The 25,214-nt window shown below is 42.3% G+C and overlaps 1 protein-coding gene across 2 annotated transcripts; it reads left to right on the top strand.

Moving 5' to 3' along the window:
* Positions 1-19,068: 19,068 nt before the first annotated feature.
* Positions 19,069-24,795, top strand: LOC109912673 (zinc finger protein 239-like). Of its 2 annotated transcripts, XM_020512104.2 has the most exons (3): positions 19,069-19,125; positions 19,878-19,961; positions 23,328-24,795. In XM_020512104.2, the coding sequence occupies exon 3, from the start codon at positions 23,410-23,412 to the stop codon at positions 24,367-24,369; it is 960 nt and encodes a 319-aa protein (XP_020367693.1). In that variant the 5' UTR covers positions 19,069-19,125; positions 19,878-19,961; positions 23,328-23,409; the 3' UTR covers positions 24,370-24,795. The 2 variants fall into 2 exon arrangements, with proteins under 2 accessions (XP_020367693.1, XP_048475458.1); XM_048619501.1 differs by lacking the exon at positions 19,878-19,961 and having other exon boundaries at positions 19,090-19,125.
* Positions 24,796-25,214: the final 419 nt, after the last annotated feature.

A 25,214-nucleotide genomic window follows, 5' to 3' on the forward strand; every position in this document is an offset into this window, starting at 1 on the left:
CAATACAGCACAGAAACAGACTCTTCAGTGTTCAAAGCCTGCACTAACACATTTTTCCCTTCCATTCTAAAACTGTCTTCACCTACAGGATCCATATCCCTTTATCTCCTTCCTATTCATGTATTTGTCCAAGTGTTTCTTGACTGCTGCTTTTATGTATGCATCCACCACCACCTCTGGCAGCGTGTTCCAGGCATTCACCACCCTTTGTGTGAAAAACCTGCTTCTCACATCTCTTTTAAACTTCTCCCCTTGAACCTTGAATCTGTGTCCCCTAGTAATTCACCTGTCCACCCTGGGAAAAAGCCTCATTCTTTTCATCTTCTCCATGCCATTCACAATCTTACAATCTTCCATCAGGTTGCTCCTCAACCTCCTGTGTACAAGTGAAAACAAACCCAGTCTACCCAACCTTTCTTCATAAGTGAAAGCCCCCATACCAGACAACATCCTGGTAAACATTTTCTGTACCCTCTCCAAACCATCCACATCTTTTTAGTAGTGTGGTGACCAGAACTGTACACAATATTCCAAGTGTGGCCTAACTAAAGTTCTATAAAGCTGCAGCATGATTTGTCTGTCCGTATACTCAATGCCCCTTCCAATCAAGGTAAGCATGCCATAGGCCTTTTCTACTACCTTATCTACCTGAGCTGCCAGCTTCAGTGATCTGTGGACCTGCACACCCAGATTCCTCTGCATATCAATACTTCAGCCTGGGGCTGCTTCAGGGAGCGAGTAAAGATCAAATCTTCAAAACTGGCAGTGATATTCCAACAGTACCCACACTCTCTGTCTTTCTCTCTCACACACACACACAGACCAACAAAAATTTTTTTACTTCATTGATAAAAATCTTTGTATATCTACACATTGTCACAAACGCAGATCAGTACAATTGGTTATGAAATAAACAAAACAAAAACAGTGGACTTTGGCTCTAACCAACTGTCTTATATATACAATACCAGAAGTCACACAACACCGGGTTATAGTCCAACAGGTTTATTTGAAAATATAGACATTCGGAGCACTGCTCCTTCACCTAACAAAGGAAAAGCGCTCCAAACGCTTGTGATTTCAAATAAATCTGTTGGACTATAACCTGGCATCATGTGATTTCTGACTTTGTCCATCCCAGTCCAACACTAGTACCTTCACATCTTGACATACAATACCAATACTGACATATATTTGAGACACTAGGAGAGTCCGATAACTGAACGCACCCAATTTGCCTTCAGCAGGACGACATCAGTCAGACAGAAACTCTCTGATACTCACCCCCTGTTCTGTCCACATGGAAAAAGGAAGTACAGCTACAAAGAACTGGTTTATAAATCCCCAGGTCTTTCACTCAAAGCCCCCTATCCACCCAAATCCAAGCTTATCCAGTCAGTTCTCAGCTTCCTCCAACTGGAACACACCAAGTGACTTCTTTGTGAGATTCGAGGAGGGATGGACAGATTATGAAAGAAAGCAGCAATTCAATAGTTCAGCCCAGATTGTTCCTGTCCATCCCTCCATCCCCCCTCACCTCACACACATACCTACAGACTGGCCCCAGACTTGAAATCCACACAGAGACAAAGCTGCAGTTTCAAACCAGTTGCAGCACACTTATCATTAGACAAGGGAACATAGGCTCCTACAACCAATGAACACAAACTTATCCAACAAGGGAGCACAGGATTTTCACACAGATGAGCACAAAGTGTGAGTGTGTCTGACATTAACCAGGAAAGTCAACAAGTTTATTTTTAATGAGTTTCTGAGAATGAACATCAATCAATTTTACAAATGGACATCAAGTGATTACATGAGTCTGTTGATCGAATGCATGTTTGTTAATTGTACAAATGATAATGAATTTATTAAACACATTCACTGCTTCTCTGACAATAGCTGAGGAACATCACATTACTATTCCACTTCTCATCGAAAGTCATGAGAATGTTACTGAAAACAGATTTTATATGTATGTTGTGTTTCTGTATTCTGAGTGATGAAACCATGGCTTTAAGAGATGAATTTTGTCCTTTTTTTAAGAGAGGTTTTAAGGCAGAGGTGCCAAGCTGTCTACACAGATCCACCAGTGTAAACAGTTTGTAAGGCTTTTTCTTATGCAAGAAAAAGGTTGGAACAATAGAAGCAGCCTGAGTGGGTGGCGTCAAATTCCCACAGACCTAGCATTTTTCGTTTCAGTCGCAGCTGTTACTGTCGTCCCCGCAGGGTTGGAAGCTATGGTACATCTCTGCATGCTACTATCTCCTCTCAGAGCTTTTTCTTTATGTTTTTTTTTTCCTCCTGCTGCTGGAGTAGCATGTAAGATGATCTATTTTTCTGAACTTGCCTTTTACTAAGGCTGTGTTTATGGGATGTTACTGTTTTGGAACAGTTACTGTTTAGTTGTTAAATAATGTATTTTTCTGTAAGCTTGTTAATAAAGTTAAATTATTTCAATTTCTTCTTTCATGTATTGTATTTTAGTTGTAGTGTTTGAATAAAGTGCTTCAAATCTGGTAGTTCTATCAATCATTGCATCTGTAATGAAACACCTGGCACTTGCCTTTAAAATATGAAAAAGTCAAGGCCTAGGCTATCTTCTTAATATATTTTGAGGGGTATGATTTGGTCCATAACAAACTGATGCTTTTGTCAGGATCATAATCTCTAACTCCGGGTTGAGTTTAGAATTGCTGGACTCAAAGACAGCGAATGGTAAGTATTAGTGTCTTTTATTTTTGGGTGTTGAATTTGGTTGGTAATAAACAGGGTGTGCCTTGTGTACTAATGGCTCTTTCAATCACTAAGTGTTTCCTTGGAATGGAAGAAGTTACTTCGAGAGTTTTACAGAATGTGAGCAAGGCAAAACTTTCAGAATTGGCAAACAGGCTGGAGTTGGTGTCGCTTGTGTCTATGAGGAAAGGGGAGATAGTTGTAGCAATCACGCAGCATTCACAATTGTCAGGAATGCCATCAAAATCTTTGGAAATGACTAAAATTCAACTGCAAATGAAGCAACTTGAGCTAAAGGCAAACGAAAAGGAAAGACTAGCCTTGATAGAACAACAACAAAGAGAGAAGAAAATGAAACAGTTGAATTACGATTAAAAATGGGGGAAAAAGAAACGGGAAGAAGCCCTAGCAGAAGGAAGGGAGAAAGAGAGAGTTTTTGAACTTCAGCAGTTGGAACTGAAAACTCAAAGTCAACTTAAAATGGCAGATATAGAGGTGAAGAGTAGGAGTAGTGATCAGCACAGTGTTGGAGAGCAATCCCATTGCAGCCAAAGGCTTGGTGAGGATCTATTTAAATATATCCAAACATTGTCTAAGTTTGATGAGAAGGATGTAGAAGACTTTTTCAGTTCATTTGAGAAAGTGGCTAAACAAATGAAATGGCCGGTAACCATGTGGGCATTGTTGATCCAAACAAGTAGAGGTAATGAGGTATTTGCATCACTATCAGAGGAGGTAACTGGGGAGTATGAGGAGGTGAAGAAAGCCATCTTAAGTTCAATTCGCCTGGTAACAGAATCCTATGAACAAAGCTTTAGAAATCTAAGGAGGGAACATGGTCAAATGTACATTGCATTTGAATGGACGTAACAAAGTAATTTTGATAGATGGATAAGGACATTGAGAATAGATCAAACAGATGATGCTTTAGACAGATGATTATTTTGGAGGAGTTCAAAAATTTGATTTCTGAAGTAGTGAGAACTTATGTGGAAGAGCAGAGATTTAAAACTGCAATATTGGCAAATGATAATGAATTGGTTCATAAATCAAAGTTTGGCTTCCGACATCAATTTCAATTTGAGAGGGAGAGAAATTGGTAAAGAGATAAGTCCTCAGGTAGTAAGAGCAAGGGAATCTCATTGAAGATAATAAAGATAGTTTACCACATGCTTAAAAATGAAACGCATGTGGGGGAAAGAGAAGTGAAAAAAAAGCTCAGGTATTTTCACTGTAATAAAGTAGGCCACATGAAGTCGCAATGTTGGTGGTTTAGAAAAAGCACTCAGAAGATGGATGTGGGAAAACAGGATAAATCAGTGAGTTTTGTTGAGATGGAGCTTATTATTGCAGCCATTTAATTGGAAAATTATACACATGGCAGGACAAGAGAACATAATTGCCAACATGTTGTTGTGACATTGATGAAGGAAGATGGAGGAGTTCAGTGGCGGGGAAAAAATTGAACTGAAATGGATTGTAGCAGTGAATGTTTGCATGCTTAGAATCAATGTAATGTATATCTATTATAATGTACTAATAACATAAAATTACCTGCTACTATTTCTCAAAGTTTTCCCTCCTGTTGCTGGAGTTGTATGTGAGATTATCAATTCTTCTGAACTTGCCCTTGGTTAAGCTTTGTTTATGGGATGTTACTATATTGAAATCATAAAATCCCTCCAGTGTAGAAGCAGGCATTCGGCCCATTGGGTCCGCACCGACCCTCTGAAGAGCATCCCAACCAGACCCACCCCATCTCTGCATTTCCCACCCTAGACTCTATGGGCAGTTTAGCATGGCCAATTCACCTAACCCGCACATCTTTGGACTGTGAGAGGAAACTGGAGCACTGGAGGTGTGCAGACATGGGGAGAATGTGCAAAATCCACACAGACAGTCACTCAAGGCTGGAATCAAACATGGGTCCCTGGCGCTGTGAGGCAGCAGTGCTAACCACTGAGCCACCGTTATTGCTTAGTTATTAAATAATCTATTTTTCTGTTAAGTTTACCAATAGACTTAAGTTACTTCAATTTCTTCTATCTTTAGTTGTATTTTGGTTATAATGTTTTAGTAAAGCGTGTTTTGCTCCAAACCTGGTAGTTTGATCAATTGAATTGCATCCAGCACAAAATACCTGGCATTTGCCTTTAAGATAAGGAAAGGTTCGGCAATCATCATAATATATTTTTAGGGGTTCTGGTCTGGTCCATAACCATCTGTATGTGTGTCACTGTGTCTGTATGTGCATATTGGTGTGTCTGTGTGTTTCTCTGCATGTGTGTCGGTGTCTATTTGTGTATTTCTGTCTCTGTATTTGTGTTTCTTATGTTTCTGTCTGTATATATGTGTATCTATGTGTGGCTCTTTGTCTGTATGTTTCTGTCTCTGTATCTGTGTGTTTATCTATGTGGAACTATCTCTGTATTTGCAGCTGTTTGTGTGTTATAGGGTATATTAGTGTATTAGTGTGTCTTATATGCCTGTGTGTATCTCTGTGTCTGTGTTTCTGTTCAATGCGGTCTCTGTTGTTTTGGGGTGAATCCATTGATTTGGGGATAAAAACCCCCAACCCTTTTCTCTCTGCCCATCTCTCTTGTGTTTAAAGTGATACAGTGCTGATGGTTATGTTGACATGTGTTATGTGTTGCTGTGTTTTTGATTGTCTATCTCTGGCTGCGATGGATCAGCTTTGTCCTGGAGAGAAGTTTGAATTAAAAAGTGATGAATCGAATGTTCAGAGTCTCTCGCTCTCTTATTTTCTCTCTCTCTCTCTCTTCCCCCACTGTTGTGTTTAAAGTGATACAGTGATGGCCTCCCCACACTACCTCACAAGCGGCAAATTTTTCTTTGGAGTTTCTTTGAATTTCTCAGGTATTTTGTTCTTCAAACAACATCTTTGGAGACACAGAACAGTTTTGTTTGATCGGGGTTGACCCTGAGATATGAGCAGAAGGAGATGAACAAACCTTTTGCAAGTATCAACCCCTCCACTGTTGAATTCTTTTCTCATTTAGAATCTGTGAGAGTTGATTGCAAAATATTATGAATTGCAGATAGGCAATAATATTCATCATGTCTCCATACAAAATTGTTCACTCAGAGCTGCCTGCATACAGGTGCAATGGAAAGACACTATTTATTGTGTATAATTAAGGAAAACTGCCCAAAGATAAATCATTTCGACATCGCAGAGGAAACTAATTGGACCAAAGGGCCTGTTGCCATTCTGTATGACTCTATGACTATTTTGAGCATGTCCAGTCTTGAGTTGCTAGATCTGTTCAAAGTCTGTCCCATTTAGCACGGTGATAGTGCCACTCAACACAATGGACATTTTTCTCAAAGTGAAGGTGGGACTTCATCTCCACAAGGACTGTGCAGTGGTCACTCTTACTGATACTATCATGGACAGATGCATCTGCAGCTGGCAGATTGGTAAGGATAAGGTCAAGTATGTTTCTCCCTCTTTTTGATTCCCTCGCCACCTGCTAGTCTAGCAGCTTTAGGACCCGACCAGCTCAATCAGTAGTACGGCTGCTGAGTCACTCTTGGTGGTGGTCATTGAAATCTCCCACCCAGAGTACATTTTGTGCCCTTTCTATCCTCAGTGCTTTCTCTAAGATTTGTTCAACATGGAGGAGTACCGATTCATCACCTGAGGGAGAACAGTACATGGCAATCAGCAGGAGGTTTCCTTGCCCATGTTTAACCTGAAACCACTTCATGGCACCTGGAGTCAATGTTGAGACTCCCCACTGTATACCACTGTGTCGCCACCTCTGCTGGGTCTGTCCTGCCAGTGAGACTGGACTTATCCAGAGATGGTGATGGTGGTGTCTGGGACAATGTCTGTAAGGTATGATTCCATGAGTATGACATTGCTTGACTTGTCTGTGAGACAGCTCTCCCAATTTTGGCACTAGCTCCCAGCTGTTAGCGAGGAGGACTTTTCGGGGTTGATGGGGCTGTTTCTGCCATTTTCTTTTCTGGTGCCCAGGTGGATTCCAGGTGATCCATCTAGCTTCATTTCTTTGAGACTTTGTAGTGATTGGTACAACTGAATGGCTTGCTAGACCTTTCAGAGGGCCATTGAGAGTCAACCACATTGCTGTGGGGCTGGAGTCACATGTAGACCAGACCAGGTGAGGACAGCAGATTTCCTTCCCTGAAGGACATTAGTGAACCAGATGGGTTTTTCCGACAATCGACAATGATTTCCTGGTCATCAGTAGATTTGCATTTTTTTAAATAGTTGAAATCAATTCCAACCATTGGGTTGGAACGGGTCCCCAGAACATTAACTGAGTTTCTGGATTAATAACCTAGCATAATATCACTAGGCCATCACCTACTTGGAGCCGTATGTTCTGCTCTGCTGCTATTTCTTGTGCTGCTGTGTTTTTCTTTCATTGCTTATATCATTCTGGAACCTCATTCTTCATTAAATCCTAATTGAAATATACTCTGGTGAACGTTCGCCTGACTACTCGAATTTCATTCAATCCATTTTGTTTGAACGGACATTTTTGAGGCAGCTGCATATCAGACCAGAACAGGAAGGGATAATTGATGATTGTGCACTGTGCCCTTCACTGGACCAGCTTGTCTCTTCAGGTAGCTAAAGATTTTATTGCGGGTCAGAGAAACTCTGAAATATTACAGCACAGGTGGAGGCCATTCAGCCCACTGTGTGTCCACAGGTTCTCCAATTGCAAAATTTGGAGACAGAGAGAATGAATGGAGATTGTGTGTGTGTGTGAAAGAGACAGAGAGAGAGAGAGACATAAACATTGAAAAAGAAAATGAAGGGAGGGATAAACTGAGAGAAGAGAGAAAGGGGAGCAACAGACTGAATGAGAGAAAAAGAGGGGAAGTTAGATAGATCAGAAAACAGGATGAGGGGAGATAGACAGGAACAGGCAGAAGAGGTAAATTTTATTTAGAAATTCCCACAGACTGCCAGCACTTTGTCTGATACCATACCCTGTAAGCACTGTGCTAACACTGGGTGTCATCCCAGATCATTTATCTCCGATAATGTCACAGAGCTGAGATGCTGACAGCTAAACAGAATCCAATAGGCCAATAGATTTGTTCCAGGGAGAAGGTGGATTAATTTAAATAGACTGGACCAATAGCAGCAGGAACTGATAACATACACAGTGTGAGAGTCTTGGGCAGGCAATCTCAGTGAGAAGGATCACTGACAGTGGGGAAATCAGTATCTCAGCTGTGGATCAAATAATGATCGATAAAGTTTGCACACCACTTCCATGATTTTGTATTCCACATTTCAATTTATATAGCTCAATATCATGAGTGCATTTTAACAATTTTATCTCTTTGTACTTTCCATATTTTGGTATGTACAGAAAGTCATCTTGTCCCTGTATTCTGTATTGAATTAACACATTTCATTAATATTGTCTCTCCTCATTCCTCATTGTAGATGTACCCTTGAACCTGTTCTTCATATGAATCCTAAAGAATAGTGTTCCCATACTGATGGCTGGGAAATATTATCGTCCCTCCCTCCAATCTGAAGAGCCATGTCCTCCAATTCTGTCTGTTTTCTGACTCTTCCTCAATGTCATAATCACACTTTAGTTGAAGTCCAGTAAATGTTACTTCATTACAGTTCACTGACATCGATAACATCAACAGCACAACCCTCATCTGCTCTCTCTGATCCTGGAATAACTATCTGAATTGTGTTTGTCAGGTATAATTCTCCGTCATCATATCCATGCCGTTTTTCTGTTATAAACCAGTGTTGTCTTAAGCACATTTCCCCTCAGATTATAGACTATAAAAGTTCTTTCAATGGTTTACTGATATTGTAATGACTGATCAGCAGTTACAGGATGTATGTTTCCATTAATGAACAGAGAAACATGTTTATGTTCTGACAATCCTCTGGTATTGCTCCCATACCCAACACAGAGGCATCTCCAACATTCCTTCCCTCAGTCACCCTCACATGTCCCATCCAGAATGTGTAAATTTTAAACATTATTTTGAATTTTAATAAAACAGTATTGAATTGAAAGGGGTCAACTGGAGCTATTGGTTCAGTGAAGGTGATTAATGTCAGTCTCCATGGATCCTAAATGTGTCACTGGAGGGTTTGCCACATCTATTAATAAGGGACTCCTTTCAATGCATTATCCCCTAGTATGAACAGGAGCATCACTGACAGCACTAACAGGGATCAGCAGCTCCAGAGAGAGGGGGAGAAGACATCAGAATCTGAGAACAATAGACTGGAATGTTCCAGCAATTGATCAGAATCTGAGAACAATAGACTGGAATGTTCCAACAATTGATCAGAATCTGAGAACAATAGACTGGAATGTTCCAACAATTGATCAGAATTTGAGAACAATAGACTAGGATGTTACAACAATGGAGTTTTTCTTCCCGCTGGTCTTTACTATCTTTCCCAGCCTTGGATATCATTAGCATTTCAGATCAAAGATGGTTATTCAAGATGGGGGTTACTGTCCCATTCTCACTATAGTTAATGTTCCTGATAAGTCACCATCTGTCTATTAAACTGGGTTGAACCAAACTGCTGCTCATGATATTTAAATTTTGGAAAGGTAGAAGTTAACATTTTTAGTTCCAACCAAAAATTCCATTCCTTACAAATTATAACTAGCAAATTATTTACGAATTACTCACCAATATGTGAAGAGGAACCAGGCTGTTCTCAAACTCTATGATCCTTTTTCTCCCACACAGATTTATGTCTCCATATCCTCTCTGGCACCAATCCTGTCCAATACCACAATCATGATATCCCAGTCTCCTCCTCAGCCTCAGTGCAACTTCTGAATAAACCACCATTGATGCTTTTGTTAAATCTGGATTCAATTGTTTTAAGTCACTTCTAACCACACTTCCATGTACAAATGCAGCATGGTGGCTCAGTGGTTAGCACTACTACCTTACAGCACCAGGAACCTGGGTTCAATCCCACCCTTGGGTGACTGTCTGTGTGGAGTTTGCATTTTCTCCCCATGTCTGCATGGGTTTCCTCTGGGTGCTCCAGTTTCCTCCCACAGTCTAAAGATGTGTGGGTTAGGTGGTTTGGCCATGCTAAATTGCCTGTAGTGTCCAGAGATGTGTGGATTATAGGGAGATTGGTTTGTTTGGGATGCTCTGAGGGTCAGTGCGGACTTGTTGGGCCAAAGGACCTGTTTCCACACTGTAGGGATTCTATTAAAACAATTATACTTGAGATGTTTAACTTGTTCTCTCCACAGAACCTGTCAGATGGGAAGACAGTGCATGGTGGTCATGTCATTGACTCATAATCTAAGGCACAGAATAATAATCTGTTGATACATCATGAAGAAAATTGGTGGAATTTAAATGAAACCATTATTATTTGTTAAAGAAAGTCCATCTGCTTGCCTCATGTCTTTTAGAGGAGGCAATGTGTCATCCTTCCCTCGTCAGGTCTCTGTGTGACTGCAAGCCCACAACAATATGTTTTACTCTTTTTTGTTCTGTGGAACAACTGAACAACACACTCAGTTTGAGATAGGCATAACAAGCTGCCCTTATCATGGCTGCACACATCCCATGAAAGATCAACAGAAGTAAATTTAGCTCCCTTCCTCTGTAGAATGTTGACTGCTCCTTTCCTCCAGATGCTGCCTGGCCTGCTGTGTTCTTTCAGCTTCCTGTTTGTCTACCTTGGATTCCAGCATCTGCAGTTTGTCTCAGCTCCCTTCTTCTGCCTGTTTCCATATTGTACAGCTCACTTCCATTCAGGTAGGTAGCCATTCCCTATTTCGATGCATTCTTTCTCATTGAGTCTCTCCGCGAGAGTGATGTTCATCTCCATTGACACTTCTGGTGCTGACTTTATTGATCTGACATACAGATGCAAGGAGCTTTTAAGTCAGTTAGTCGCAGTGCATAGAGAAGGAATGGCTTTTTATGCCACAAGAAAGAAACAGAGAAGCTAAGTGAGGAAAAAGAACTATTGTGATCAATCCTGAGAGTGTTATTGCGGCAGTATTTGGGGTATGCACAGATTTTCTCTCCTTTATATGGAATTATCTCCTTGCCACAGAAAAAAGTGCAAAGTAGTTTCACCAGACTAATCCCTGAGATGATGGCACCATGAGAGTGAGTGAAGATTAATCTGTAGCACTATGAGAGAATAAGAGGTGATTGCATTGAATCTTGAGGGTGATGGACAATCTCTCATTATGTTCTAACAGATACTGATAAGACTATAAATTCCATGACTTATTTATTATTCGGGATTCATGATTCTCAGCAGTTTAAGTATCTTTGAGGATGTTGCCTACCCCACCCCACCTCACCCCCATTCCCCATGGCGATTGAGAGAGAGAGAGAGAGATACGTTCAGGCTTTGAACGAACTCTCACCACATTAATTGCAGTTGGTGTGTGATCCTGCACTGAATGTCACATTATCCACAATCCTGAGAGCAACCACGATACCTTCATTCTAAAACAGTTAACTATTCCCACCAGCTTCTGACCTCCATGGAGAACACAAGTCTGTCTCCTCAGAGATGTGAGGTCCCTCCTTGAGACTTGGAACAAAACATTTGGCTTCTGTCCTCACTGCCAGAAAACCACATTAAAGTAACACATGTTCCACAGGCAATGGAGCCACAAGTAACATCATGGAGCAGTCTATCGGTGCAGTCTCAGTGTCATTGGTTTGTCATGTTGGAGCATCAGTGACATCCTCATATTTCTGTGTAAGTGTCTAGAGGGAGTGAATGTGCTCTTCCTGGACCATGAAACAGGTTCAAGGGCCTGATTGGGCTGCTTCTGTTCCTGTTTAACGGCTCGACGAGACTCCTCCTCTTCCTATGTAACAGGCAGGAGGGATTGAACAGGCTGTCCTTCTTCTTGTTCAATAGTTTTGATGGGCTGAATGGCTTCTCATATTTGTGTGCAACCAGCTTGAGTTGCTGAATGAGCTCCTCTTTTGACTGTGGAAATGAGCAGTGTCTGGCAGCACTGTTGCATGAATGTTACCTACACTTTCACAGCACAAACTTGAATGTTGTCCAGGTCTTGCTGCACATGGACACAGACTGCTTCAGGAGCTGAGGGGGGCAAATTGTTCTGAATATTGCACAATCTTCAACGAACATCCCCACTTCTGATCTTATGATGGGGGAAAAAATGATCAAGCAGCTGAAGATGTTTGTGCCGAGGAAGCTACTCTAAGGATCTCCTGCAGAGATGTCCCAGGACTGACAGGATTGACGTCACCGACCACAAACAACTTCCTTTGTGCTCTGAATGACCCCAACCAGTGGAAAGATTATGTCTGATTCCAATTAAGTTCAATTTATTTGGCATTCCTTGATGACATCCTCAGTCAAATACTGCCTTGATATTACTTGATATTCCATCCAGTCACTCTTACCTGAGCCCTTGTGTTCACCTCTTTTGTTCATGTTAATAGGGCACGGTGTATATATAGGGAGTGTTTTCTTCTCACAGTGGGTAGTGAATGTCAGAAATTATCTAGCCGAGAGAATTAGCGGAGCTAGATCACTGAAAATATTTAAAGAGAAGGTAGATGGTTTTTTGACCTGTCATAGAGTTTAGGGCTTTGAAGAATTGGGCATTAAAGAGGAGTTGACGCCAACAGTAAATCAGCCATGATCTGAGACAACAGCAAGGCAGGCTTGAGCACCTGAATTACCTATTCCTGTTTCCTTTGTGGTTATAATTTTCCTGCACATTCTGTTATTGAATATTGCATTCAGCGAGATCAAAGTATTTTTTGAATCACGTCTGGGTGAGGTATGGGCTCTATATTCACAATGAATCTGGGTCTACAACATGACCAACAATTGAAGCACAAGTTGCAGAGAAGGGAAGCTCCGTCGAGAGAGGTGAGGAGTGTCTTTCATACCCAGCTTGAATTTCCCAATAACATTTTTCAATCCACACCAAATTTAGCATGACAGTCTTGAGGGACTGAATGATATCTTGTGTTACTATGAACCAGGTATTTGGAGTAAGTGGCCTGCATCTGCTCCTGTGCAGGAGATTGAGGGGCTGAATGGAACATAGGAACATAGGACAGAAGAGCAGGAGTGGGCCATTAGATAGTTTGTCACTGTTCCGCCAGGGCATTAAGATTGTGGCTGATCTGATTGTGGTCTCAGCAGCACTTTTCTGTCTGTACACCATTTTTCTTGACTCACTTGTTTGTCAAATGTCTAACAAACTCAACTTTGAATAAATGCAAACGCTCAGGCACCACAAATTTCTGGGGAAGAGATTTCCCACTTGAACAACCCTTTGAGAATTTCTCATTTGTGTTCCGACCGATTTTGTAGGGTCACTGTTTCCTTTTCCAGCCTCACTCTTCCACTGGTTACAACAGAGCTTAAATATAACCAGTTTAGTGAAATGGCCAACGATATAGGTTTGAGTCTGGGTCATTTTCTAGTGAAATGTGAGGCACGCACGCACACGCACACACACACACACACACACACGCACGCATGCACACACACACACACCTTAAGGCAAACAGAAAAATGAAAGCTTTCCAGAGTTCCAATATAGTTGAATTCATAACAAATAGAAAAATTATAGTGTCCCAACTGTTATTCTGCTTCTGAATATTCTGCTCACACAAGCTGCTGGCAATGGGATTCCTTCATAGAACAGTTGGATTTGGTTCAATACCCTTTGCTTCAGGCAGTGGAGAGATTCCAATGAATCCTCATGTGGAATCCTCCACAAGTGGTAAAGATGACTCAGGGATTTTCTGCTCTCGCACTTTGTTGTCAGGAGGAACAAAGTAAGAGAGAGGGAGCAACAGGCTGCTGCTTCTCAAGAAGGTAACATTTTTTCTTTCTCTCTGTGTTGAAACATACAATAATGTCTACTGAACACCAAACTAGACCATGTCCAGATAAAGAGTTTTGGCCCAAAATATTGACACTCCTGCTCCTCTGATGATGTCTGACCTGCTGTGCTTTTCCAACCTCACACCTATAGATTCTGGACCATGTGAGATCTCCTTAAACATTCTCTGGAATATATTATTCCGAACCAGTTTCCTGTTATATGCAGGTGCATTATTGCTGTGGTCATACACAGTGCCTTTTATTAGCCAAAAAAATGTCCCTGCTTTATAATTTGATGACACGTTTATATGCATCTGCATAATTTTTTTAAATCGGTTAATGTCTTCATAATATCTGTGTTAATATCAATACAACTTATTCTTAAAATTTATTCCCTAGCTTTAGTCTCTTTGACAAGAGAAAATATACATCAGGTGTCCAGCTGATACACTTTTCTCAAAATGATGCATGGCTCAATAAGGTTTCTCATCTAAGACCTAAACTGACAATCCTTCATAACAAAAGGCCTTCATTCCAGGAATGAGGAAAGGGAAACTTCTAAAGCAATTATGCCTTTTTTTAGTTTAGAGTATCAAAGCTGTATCAGATGTGGTCTTGCAATGTCCTGTTCGTTCATTCTCTGGTAGGAACATTTATATATTGATGAAGAAAACTGTCTTGAACAAAGAGTCATAGAGTCATAGAGATGTACAGCATCGAAACAGACTCTTCGATCCAACTCATCCATGCCGACCAGATATCCTAGATACAGCTAGTCCCATTTACCAGCATTTGGCACATATTCCTCGAAATGTTTTCTATTCATATACCCATCCAGATGCCTTTTTAAATGTTGTAATTGTACCAATCTCCACCACTTTCTCTGGCAGCTCATTCCATACACACACCATTCTCTGCGTGAAAAAGTTGCCCCTTAGGTCCCTTTTGAATTTTTCCCCTCTCACCTTAAACCTATGCCCTCTAGTTTTGGTCTCCCATCCTGGGGAAAAGACCTTATTCTATCCATACCCCTCATGATTTTATAAGCATCTATAAGGTCATCCCTTGGCCTCTGATGCTCCAGAGAAAATAGCCCCAGCCTTTCAGTCTATCCCTGTTGCTCAAACCCACCGACCCTGACAACTTTCTTGTAAATCTTTTCTGAACCCTTTCGAGTTTCACAACATCCTTCCAAAAGCAGGGAGACCAGAACTGCACACAGTATTCCAAAAGTGGCTTAACCAATGTCCTGTACAGCCTCAATATGACCTCCCAATTCCTTTCTTCAGTGGACTGACCAATAAAGGCAAGCATTCCAAATGCTGCCTTCACTATCATATCTACCTCAGACTCCGCCTTCAAGGAACTATGAACCTGCACTCCAAAGTCTCTATGTTCAGTAACACTCCCCAGGACCTTACCATTAAGTGTATAAGTCCTGCCCTGATATGCCTTTCAAAAATGCAGCACCTCACATTTATCTAAATTAAACTCCATCTGCTACTCTTCAGTCCATTGGTCCATCTAATCAAGATCCCGTTGTATTCTGAGGAAATCTTCTTTGCTGTCCACTACACCTCCAATTTTGGTGTCATCTGCAAACCTACTAACCATACCACCTATGTTCCCTATAAGATCTTGAGAGATATGGCTAGGGTGAATGCACTCAGTCTTTTTCCCAGGGTTGGGGAATTGAGGACTAGAGGGCATCAGTTTAAGGTAAGGTGGGAAAGAATACATGGCAACCTGAGGGGCAACTTTTTTACACAGCGGGTTGTACGCATATGGAATGTACATCCACATTACTGAATCAGAAAATGTTCCTGTACAAACATAACAAATTCCTGTCCATCCAAGCCTTTAACAGATTCAGTCTATGTTTGGAAACTTAAAATCCCCTAACATAACCACCCTATTATTCATACAGAGAACTGAGATCTTCTTAATAATTTGCTTCTCAATTTCCCACTGACTACTGGGGGCGAGGGGGTGGAGGGGAGGTGTCTACAGTACAATCCCAATAAGGTGATCATCACTTTCTCATTTCTCAGTTCCACCCAAATTACTTCCCTGCACATAGTCCCAGGAATACGCTGCCTAAATACAGTTGTAATTTTATCCCTGATGAAAATTGCCACCAACCCCCCTCCCCCCACCCCCCGCCAACGCCCCCCCTTACCCTGCTTTTGATCCTTCCAATAGCATCGAGATCCTGGAACATTTGGCTGCCGGTCCTGTCCATCTCTGCACCATTTCTCTGTAAATGCTACGGTGTCCCAGTCCCAAATTCCTAACTATGCCCTGAGATCATCTGCCTTGTCTGTTAGGTCTCTTGCATTGAAATAAATGCAATTTCATTTATCAGTTCAACCTCATTCTCTGCTTTGTTCCTGCCTGCCCTGACTGTTTGACTTGTTCCTTTTCTCAGCTGTATCAGTTTCAGACTGATCTCTTTCCTCACCATCTCCCTGGATCCCATATCCCCCCCCCCCCAACTTACTGGTTTAAATTCTCCTCAGCAGCTCCAGCATATCTGCCTGCCAGTATATTAGTTCCCTTCCAATTCAGGTGCAATCCATCCTTCTTATGCAGGTTACATCTACCCCAGAAGAGATTCAAATGATCCAAAAATGTGAATCCATCTCCCCTGCACCATCTTCTCAGCCACACATTCATCTGCTCTATCCTCCTATTCCTATCCTCACTAGCTTCTGACAACGGGAGCAATCCAGACATTAGGACATCCTTGAGGGTACTTTTTAAAATTCCTGTCTAACTTCCTATATTCTCTCCCCAGAATCTCATCCTTTTCTCTTCCTGTGCCATCAGTTCCAATGTGTACAATGACTTCCTGCTGGTACAATGACAATTGAGAATATTCTGCACCCTCTCAAGATATCCTTGACCCCCTGGCACTAGGAAGGCAACACACTATTGTCAGCCACGGAATCATCTGTGTGTGCCTCTCACTAGAGAGTCTCCTATCACAACTAATCGCTTAGAACCTGATGTACCCCTTGTTACATTAGAGCTAGCCTCAGTACGATCAGTGCTATATTCCCCTGAAAGTCCATCAAACCCTACATTTTTCAAAACCATACCTGTGTGAGATAGGGATAGCCACAGGAGGCTCCTACACTACCTGCCTCCCTTTCCTACCTTTCCTGGACATCACCCAGCTACCTGACTGTATCTTCAATTTTCTCCCTTCCTGCAACTGCCATCTGTCTCACCTCCAGCTCCTGTAAATTCCTCATTGCCTCTGACTGCCACTCCTACCGATCCATGCAATCCGAAAGGATTCGCAACCAAGCACACTTCCTGCAGACATAATCATCTGTAAGATGGAAACTCTCCCTACTCTCCCACATCTGACAGGAAGAGCACATGACTCTACTAAAGGCCATCTTTGCACCTTAACAATCTACAGACCAACAAAATAACCCACTCTCACTGCTATAAAAAACACTGCTCCAGGCTAACTGAGTACTCATGTTTTATATTTTTAAAGTTTAATCAAGAGACAGATCTAAATAAAACCTATAATCAAAAAGGAACCCACCCTACTCACTATTCTACATTTTTTAAAAAAAAGTTATGTTACACTTTAAAAAGCCACTTAATTGCTCCTCTGCTGTGAGCTCTCCCACACAGGTTTCTCCAAGGTCAGCTGTGAATTTTGCTGTTGGTTAATTTTTCTTAGTCAAACTCTGATGTCGAGAGACACTTGTAATGAAACAGCAGAACAGTCAGCTGTGCAGATTCACTGCTGGGTTACACAGCAGTATAAGTTTATTTCTGTTTGATTCACTTCCCATGTGGTCATTACCTTTGTCTGTCTTCCTTCTCTTGAAAGTGCCATTGTTTTAAACTCTTTTTTCCCAAAGTTCCAAAACAATGCAACAGGTTATAAAACAATAATTACTGCTCCCAGAATTTGAGGAAATCAGTTCCAATACTGAAAATACCTCAAAACAGGAACAGTCCTTACAGCCACAATTTTCCTTTCCTCCATCTTGGATTGTCCAGCTAAGGAAACTGAACATTTCGTCAGCTCAATCCCCCATCCTGCCTCGCCCAATGTGAGCACACACTTGATCAATTACATTTTGTAGTCCAGATCCTTCTCATTGTCTTTTTTTAAATCTGGTGCACTTTGTGGGTTTCAGCAAAGGTGGAAACAGTCTTCCAAATTTCTGCTGTCACTGCTCAGATGCCTTTGCTCTTCACTCAGAGTTTCAGAGCCCCAGAATGTTCTGGTAATGACTGTTCCACTTCTACTTATGCAGGGCCAAATACAGCCATTGTGGGACATTGTGTTGTGACGGGAGATAGAGGTGGTGTGTCAGGTACTCCCTCAGTTTGGGGGTGAAAGTAGTGAGAAGGAGGGAGAGCTTTGTGTGGAATTCCCTGTTCCCTGCCCCCTTTCCTTTAGCAGCACCCCATCATTACCTGGCGATCAGTGACATTTTGTAAGCCCACCGTTGCAAGATCTGTCACCTGTTCACAGCAGTAGAAATCTTCTGTACCATTGTGGACGTAGCTTGCATGTACCCATTGCAGCGCCACACATCAATCTCCACGAGGCAGCAGTACTCTCTATGACAGTCTCTGGAATCTTCGCCAACCTTAAAACCCAATGCACTCCTACAATTCTCCTTACTAGATGAAAATAGAAATTGCTGGAAAAACTCAGCAGGTCCGGCAGCATCTGCAGAGTTCGGAAGAAGGGTCTCTCTCCACACTTGCTGCCGGACCTGCTGAGCTTTTCCAGCAATTTCTATTCTTGCCTCTGACTTACAGCGTCTGCAGTTCTTTTATCCCCCTTTCTAGATAGCTTTTCCAACCCACCTCACTTACATCACTCCAAGATTGGACACAAGCTCTGGAATTTCCTCCCTGAACTTCTCTCTTCGTCTTTACAATATAAACCCATATCTGTAATTAACGTTTTGATCATCTGTGAAGCACCTTGTGACAGTGACAATGTGAAAGGTTCAATAAAATGCAAGTTGTTGTAGTTGTAATCGCTTAACATGAAGAGAATCAGCATTGATACATTTCTGGCCAAGCAGCGTCAGAGGAGCAGGAAGGCTGACGTTTCGGGCCTTCGACCCTTCGTCAGCCTTCCTGCTCCTCTGATGCTGCTTGGCCTGCTGTGTTCATCCAGCTCTACACCTTGTTACCTCAGATTCTCCAGCATCTGCAGTTCCTACTATCTTTGATACATTTCTGTCCAATCTCACAATGTATTCCCTAATTGCGCTGATGATGCACAGCAAGAGGGGCATGCACTAAACATGCCTCAGCTCGCCGTGGGAGCCCATGTGATTGACGTCAGCTCCGGTCCAATAGGAAGGCAGAGGGCGGAGCTGGAGGACCCAACGGCAGCAGCTTGTTCTCCAACCAATCGGAGAGAGTGATGGGTGGGTATAGTGCAAATCACGTGGTCGCCTTTGTCCGCAGGCGCATTATCGCTGCGGCTGGAGCTCGGTTACTCACGGAAGGTACAAAAATGGAAAACGGGTGGGAAATGAACTGAGCATTTGACGTTGACAGAGTACTGGCTTGAGGCAGAATAATTGCTGCTGTTACACTTTAGAAATACCCGTAATTCGCTCAGAGCTACACGTTATCATAGAATCCCTATAGCGTGGAAACAGGCCCTTCGGACCAACAAATCCACACCCATCCCCCAATAACCTAGCTAATCTACACATCCCTGGACACTATGGGCAATTTAGCATGACCAATCCACCTAACCTGTACATCTTTGGACTGTGGGAGGAAACCCGCGCCGACGCGGGGAGAAAGTTGCCCGAGGGTGGAATCGAACCCGGGCCCGTGGTGCTGACCACTGAGCTGCCATACCGCCCTATCTATTGTAGTCTCATCGTAGGAAGCCTTGTTTTAAAGGTTATAATCTATCAAACCATATCCGTCTGTCTGGTGTTCATATAATTGGGATCAGAACACCGAAACTGCTCTGATTCACCTTTCTGATCCTTGATCAACTCTTTGTCAATATGTGACTTTCTCATTTTCTAATGGGTGTAATTTAACTCTACATCTTTCTGGGTTGGGGAATGGGGGTGATTTGAAGAGGAGGATTTACACATAGCAAAGTGAAAAAAAGAGAAATGTTTTGTCATTTCTAGGCAATCTTGCCTGGTTTCTAGATTTCTATTCTGGGCTGATAGTGATTTTTTGTTTGTGAATGAATTCGTTTTACGGGATATTAATTGAGAATAATTTGCAGACTGGGATCTCAAAGCAAGTTTCGACAGCAAGCAGAGTCATCAGGATCTGAAAATCCGTGGCATTTAACTGTGGAAGGAAAGAGGTTTGTCTGTTCTATCTGTGGGAAATTATTTTTGATATGTTTGTAACTCGAAAAGCAGCAAGATATTCAAATTTTTGGTTATGTCCCCCCTGGTTTTTGTGCTCAGTTCTAAGCGCTGCAGCTGAGAAAGGAGATATTGACCTGAGAGGGAGGACAGATTTATCCAAATAACACCTTGTCTCTTTGAAGGAACAGTCATATTTAATCCCAATCACCCACTTCATGATTTTGTCTCATAAACACCTCATTCTCAAATACCTGCAAACTTCCTTTTAAAATTCCTTATGGACTTGAATTCCAGCACCTCTTCAGGTGGAATGTTCCAGATCCTGACAACTCTCTGTTGATCCTGAAACTGCTGAAGTCCATGTTGAGTACAGAGGGTTATAAATTACTGAATTGAAAGATGAGCTGCTGTTGCCTGAGCTCCCGTTGAAGTGGATTGAAACAGTACAGGAGACTGAGGTCAGAGTGGGTGTGAGGAGACAATGAAAATGACAAGGCTGCACTGACTGCTGCTTGGCTGAATGAGAGTGCTTTAGAGTTGGGTGAAAACAGAATGAGGTTAGACAGGGAGGAAATGAAGCTGAAAGATTTAGTATGGAGCTCAGTCTCAGTTTGGGCAGTTTAGAAAGTCACATGGTCTTAATGGAAACAGAATTTTCTTCTGGTTTTTAAAGAATATATCAGCTTAAATAAAGTTAGGGACTTTTGGTTATAATAGAAGTGCCTGAAATGAAGGGAGAGGTCCTAGCTTAATTAAATTATCTTAAAGGGAGAAACTAGCTTAATCTGGAGAGAAACCATGACAAAAGACCTCAGACCCATGGTGCACTCCTCTTGCGCAATGTGGGAAATAAGGGATTCTTCCAGTGTCCCTTATTGTTACGCGTGCAGGAAGTGTGTCCATCTGTAGCTACTGGCTAACTGCTTTTCAGAGCTGAACCTGTGGGTGGAACCAGGACAGAACATCCACAATACTGAAAATGTTGTGATAGCACGTTTGACGGGTTGATCACACAACAAGTGTGGATTACACCAACAGAAAGGGAATGAGCGGGAGGGAAGTGCCAGAATCCCTAGTCATCATCCCCCTCTCAAACAGATATACCATTTTGGGTATTGTTTCGGGGTGGTGGGTTGACTACTCAGGAAAGCAGCATCAGCCAAGTTCATGGCACTTCAGATGGCTCTGCTGCACAGAAGGGGAGGAAAACGAGCAGCATGACTATAGTGATACTGGATTCAATAGTAAGGGGTACAGACGGACGTGAATCCAGGATAGTACGTTGCCTCCCTGGTGCCAGGATCAGGGATGTCATGAAGCAGCTGCAAGATATTCTGGATGGGAGGGTGAACAGCCAATGGTCATGGGACACATAGGTACTACTGACATAGGAAAACAAAGGGATGAGGACCAATTACTTTAGAACTTTACCGAACCATTAAACAGAACTTGTTTAGATTCCACAAATAACTAACAAATAACCTATCTTTACTTTGTATTTTGTAATCTATCTCTGTCACTCTTCCTTTGATCTTTGGATGTAAGTATTTGTTCAAATTATCCACATCTGCACTTGAGCTCCGCAATCCTGGCCTCTCTTTTTACAACCTTTCTTTGCCCCCTTCCTGTGCAGGTGATCCTTTAGAGTTTGTTTACACCATTTATTGCTTTCTCTTCCCTAACGATGCAGTGAGCTTCTTTTACTGCCGACAAACATTTGCTCAAGGAGTTCAACTAATCCTTTCACATTAATTTGTTGTTTGCATTTCTAACTTACAGTTACCAAAACAGTTGAGAATACTGTAGGATCAGTCTCTTTCTTCTACTTTTTGCTAAGTAACAAACTTGGGAATGTGGCTTAACAAGGTGTTTCAAAAATACCTCTTATTAAAATGCTTATGTGTTTTAAACTGCCTGTTTACAGAAACCCAAGTAAATTCCCTAATGTTTCTTCTCAACAGGATTCTTTTATGACCCCCACGGGACCATTCATTACCTAATCCAGTAACTCTATATGGAGATCACAAGTCTGGCTGTGAACATCTGTATGTGGCTGCCAATTCTTTTTGGCCATCTTGTGTCAGCTAAAAAGCCCCAGGCGGCCATCTTAGTCATGGGCTGCTACAATACACATGCAAGTGAGAACATGAATAAGAGGACAGATGAGATGAATATATGGCTGCAGAAATTATGTACCAGAGAAGGGTTTAGATTCCTGAGGCACTGAGACTGTTTCTGGGAAGGTGGGACCTGTACAAGCCTGACCAGTTATCCAGGGCAGAGCTGGAACAAATATTCTTGTTGATGCTTTTGCCAGTTCCATTGGTGAATTTTAAACTAGTTCGGCAGGAGGAGAGGAACCAAAGTATAGGCTCAGACGTGTCAGACTCAGATCAGGAAATGGGAGGTTAGTGATGTAGTCAGCGGGTGAAAGATAAAAGAAAGGATTAAATGAGGATCGAATCTCTCCTCATACATCAATCCTGAGATGCACTCTCTCAATAGCCAGGGCATCCTTCCCTGGGGACAAAGAACAAAGGTACACACAGTACTCTAGGTGTGGTCTCACCAAGGCCCTTATAGAAAGATATCCCTTCTCCTGTTTTCGAATGCTCTCACAATGAAAGCTAATGTATCATTTGCATTCTTCACTGCTTGCTGCTCCTGCCTGCTTCCCAAAAGACAGAATCACAGAGAAACACGGAACAATATGGGGTCAGAGACTCAGGTAAAATTGTTGAACACACTGTCCTTATCATATCTGTGCTGGTCATCAAGCACCTATTTAAGCTAGTCCTATTTTCCGGCGCTAGGTGTGTAACCTATATTGTAGTGCAGCGGATTATCATCTAAACACTTCTCCAAGGTTGCAATGGTTCCTGCATCTGTCACTATTTTAGATGCTGCTAGACTTGCTGTGTATCTCCATCATTTTCTGTTTTTATTTCAGATTTCAAGTATTTTGCTTCTTATTCTTTGTCCTTCAGAGGGATTGAAGGGTATGGAGAGAAAACAGGAATTAGATTGTGTTGTAGATGTATAAAATGCTTCTCCTTCCTTCCTGTTTCTCCAAACTCTATCCTTTTCTGTAGTTTTGGGCAAACACTGACTGGTTCCCTTCCCTAAAGGACATTTATGAACCAGTTCAGTTTTACTGATAATCCATCAGTTTCCCTAAGTGTTGGCACTACAGTTGATCAGATTAATCTCTGAGTTTCACAACCGGTGGGTGTTCTTCTGGTTTCTCTCTCTCTCTACTTTTATTTTCAGTTTGAAATTTTGATTACAATTAGCGAAATCAAACAAAACCACATCCAGATCTGACAGTCACTCTGTTTGTCATAACCTAATTATTTCAGGATTTTGAACATTGAAGGAAAAAGCACTGTTCACACCAGGGAGAAACACATATCATCTGTGTGTGGAAGAGTCTGTGAAGAAATGTCCAAACATCAGCACGGTCACACTAGGGAGAGACTGTGGAAATGTGAGGATTGCGGGAAGGGATTTCTTTACCCATCTCAGCTGGAAATGCACCAACGCAGTCACACTGGGGAAAAGCCATTTACCTGCTCTGATTGTGGGATGGGATTCACTCAGTCATCCAACCTACTCAAACATCAGCGAGTTCACACTGGAGAGAGACCATTCATTTGCTCTGTGTGTGGGAAAGGATTCATGCAGACATCTCACTTGCTGAAACACCAGCGAGTTCACACAGGAGAGAGACCATTCGCTTGTTCCATGTGTGGGAAAGAATTTGCTTTGTCATCCAGCCTGTTGATACATCAGCGAATTCACAATGGGGAGAGTCCATTCACCTGCTCTGTGTGCGGGAAAGGATTCGCTTCATCAACCAATCTGCTGAGACACCAGCGAGTTCACACTGGGGAGAAACCATTCACCTGTTCTGTGTGTGGCAAAGGATTCACTCAGTCATCCTCCCTGCTGGAACACCAGCAAGTTCACTCTGGGAAGAGACCATTCACCTGTTCTGAATGTGGGAAAGGATTCACTCGCTCATCTAAACTGCTGGTACACCAGCGAGTTCACACTGGAGAGAAACCATTCACCTGTACCGAGTGTGGGAAAGGATTTACTCACTCATCCAACCTTCTGACACACCAGCGACTTCATACTGGAGAGAGACCATTCGCCTGTTCGGAGTGTGGGAAGGCATTCACTCGGACAATTGACCTGCTGATACACCAGCGAATTCACACTGGGGAAAAACCATTCACCTGTTCCGAGTGTGGGAAGGGATTTGCTCACTCATCCAACCTCCTGAGACACCAGCGAGTTCACTCTGGGGAGAGACCATTCACTTGCTCCACGTGTGGAAAGGGATTCACTCAGTCATCCAAACTGTTAATACACCAGCAAGTTCACCAAGAACCATAGTTGAAGGATTTTGCTCTTACTCACATCAAGGAATGAACTGTGATCTTTGGGCTCTTTGTACTGATGTTATTAATCCCTGCTCAAAACTTGACCTTTTCTTGGGAAATAAGGCAGGGCAGGTGACTGAGGTATCAGTAGGGGAATACTTTGGGGCCCATGGTCGTAATTCTATTTGTTTTAAAATAGTTGTGGAAAAGGACAGACCTTGTCTAAAACTTAAAGTTCTAAATTGGAGTAAGGCCAATTTTGATAGTATTATGCCCCTTAAAAGACCAGCAAGGCTGCCTATATGCAGGAACGCAGGCAATGGGTACGATGCTAAACGTTTATTTCACATCAGTATGTACTGTGGAAAAGGATATGGAAGCTAGAAAACTTGGAGAAATAAACACTTTTCAAGATATAACTATTTATATTACAGAGGAGGAGGTGCTGGACATCTTAAAAATGCATAAAGATGGATAAACGCCTGGAACCTGATCAGATGTATCCTAGAACTGTGAGGGAAGTGATTGCTGGGCCCCTTGCTCAGATATTTGGATGGCACGATAGCTTAGTGGCTAGCACTGCTGCCTCACAGCGCCAGGGACCCGGGATTGAAAGCAGGCTTACACTGCTGTCTGTGTGCAGTTTGCACATTCTCCCTGTATCTGCATGGGTTTCCTCCAGGTGCTCAGGTTTCCTCCCACAGTCGAAAGATGTGCAGGTTAGGTGAATTGGCTCTGCTAAATTGCCCATCGTGTCTAGGGTGGGAAATGCAGGGAGAAGATAGAGAGTGGGTTTGGGTGGGATGCTTTTTGGAGGGTCAGTGTAGACTTGAATGGGCCGAATGGCTTGCTTCCACA

Source organism: Rhincodon typus, chromosome 43 (genome assembly GCF_021869965.1).
Source record: "Rhincodon typus isolate 14 chromosome 43, sRhiTyp1.1, whole genome shotgun sequence".
NCBI classification, from domain to species: Eukaryota; Metazoa; Chordata; class Chondrichthyes; order Orectolobiformes; family Rhincodontidae; genus Rhincodon; species Rhincodon typus.

Bases quoted from the DNA above. Each gene is read 5' to 3' on its own strand.
- LOC109912673 (XM_020512104.2), top strand. From the start codon at position 23,410: ATGTCCAAACATCAGCACGGTCACACTAGGGAGAGACTGTGGAAATGT.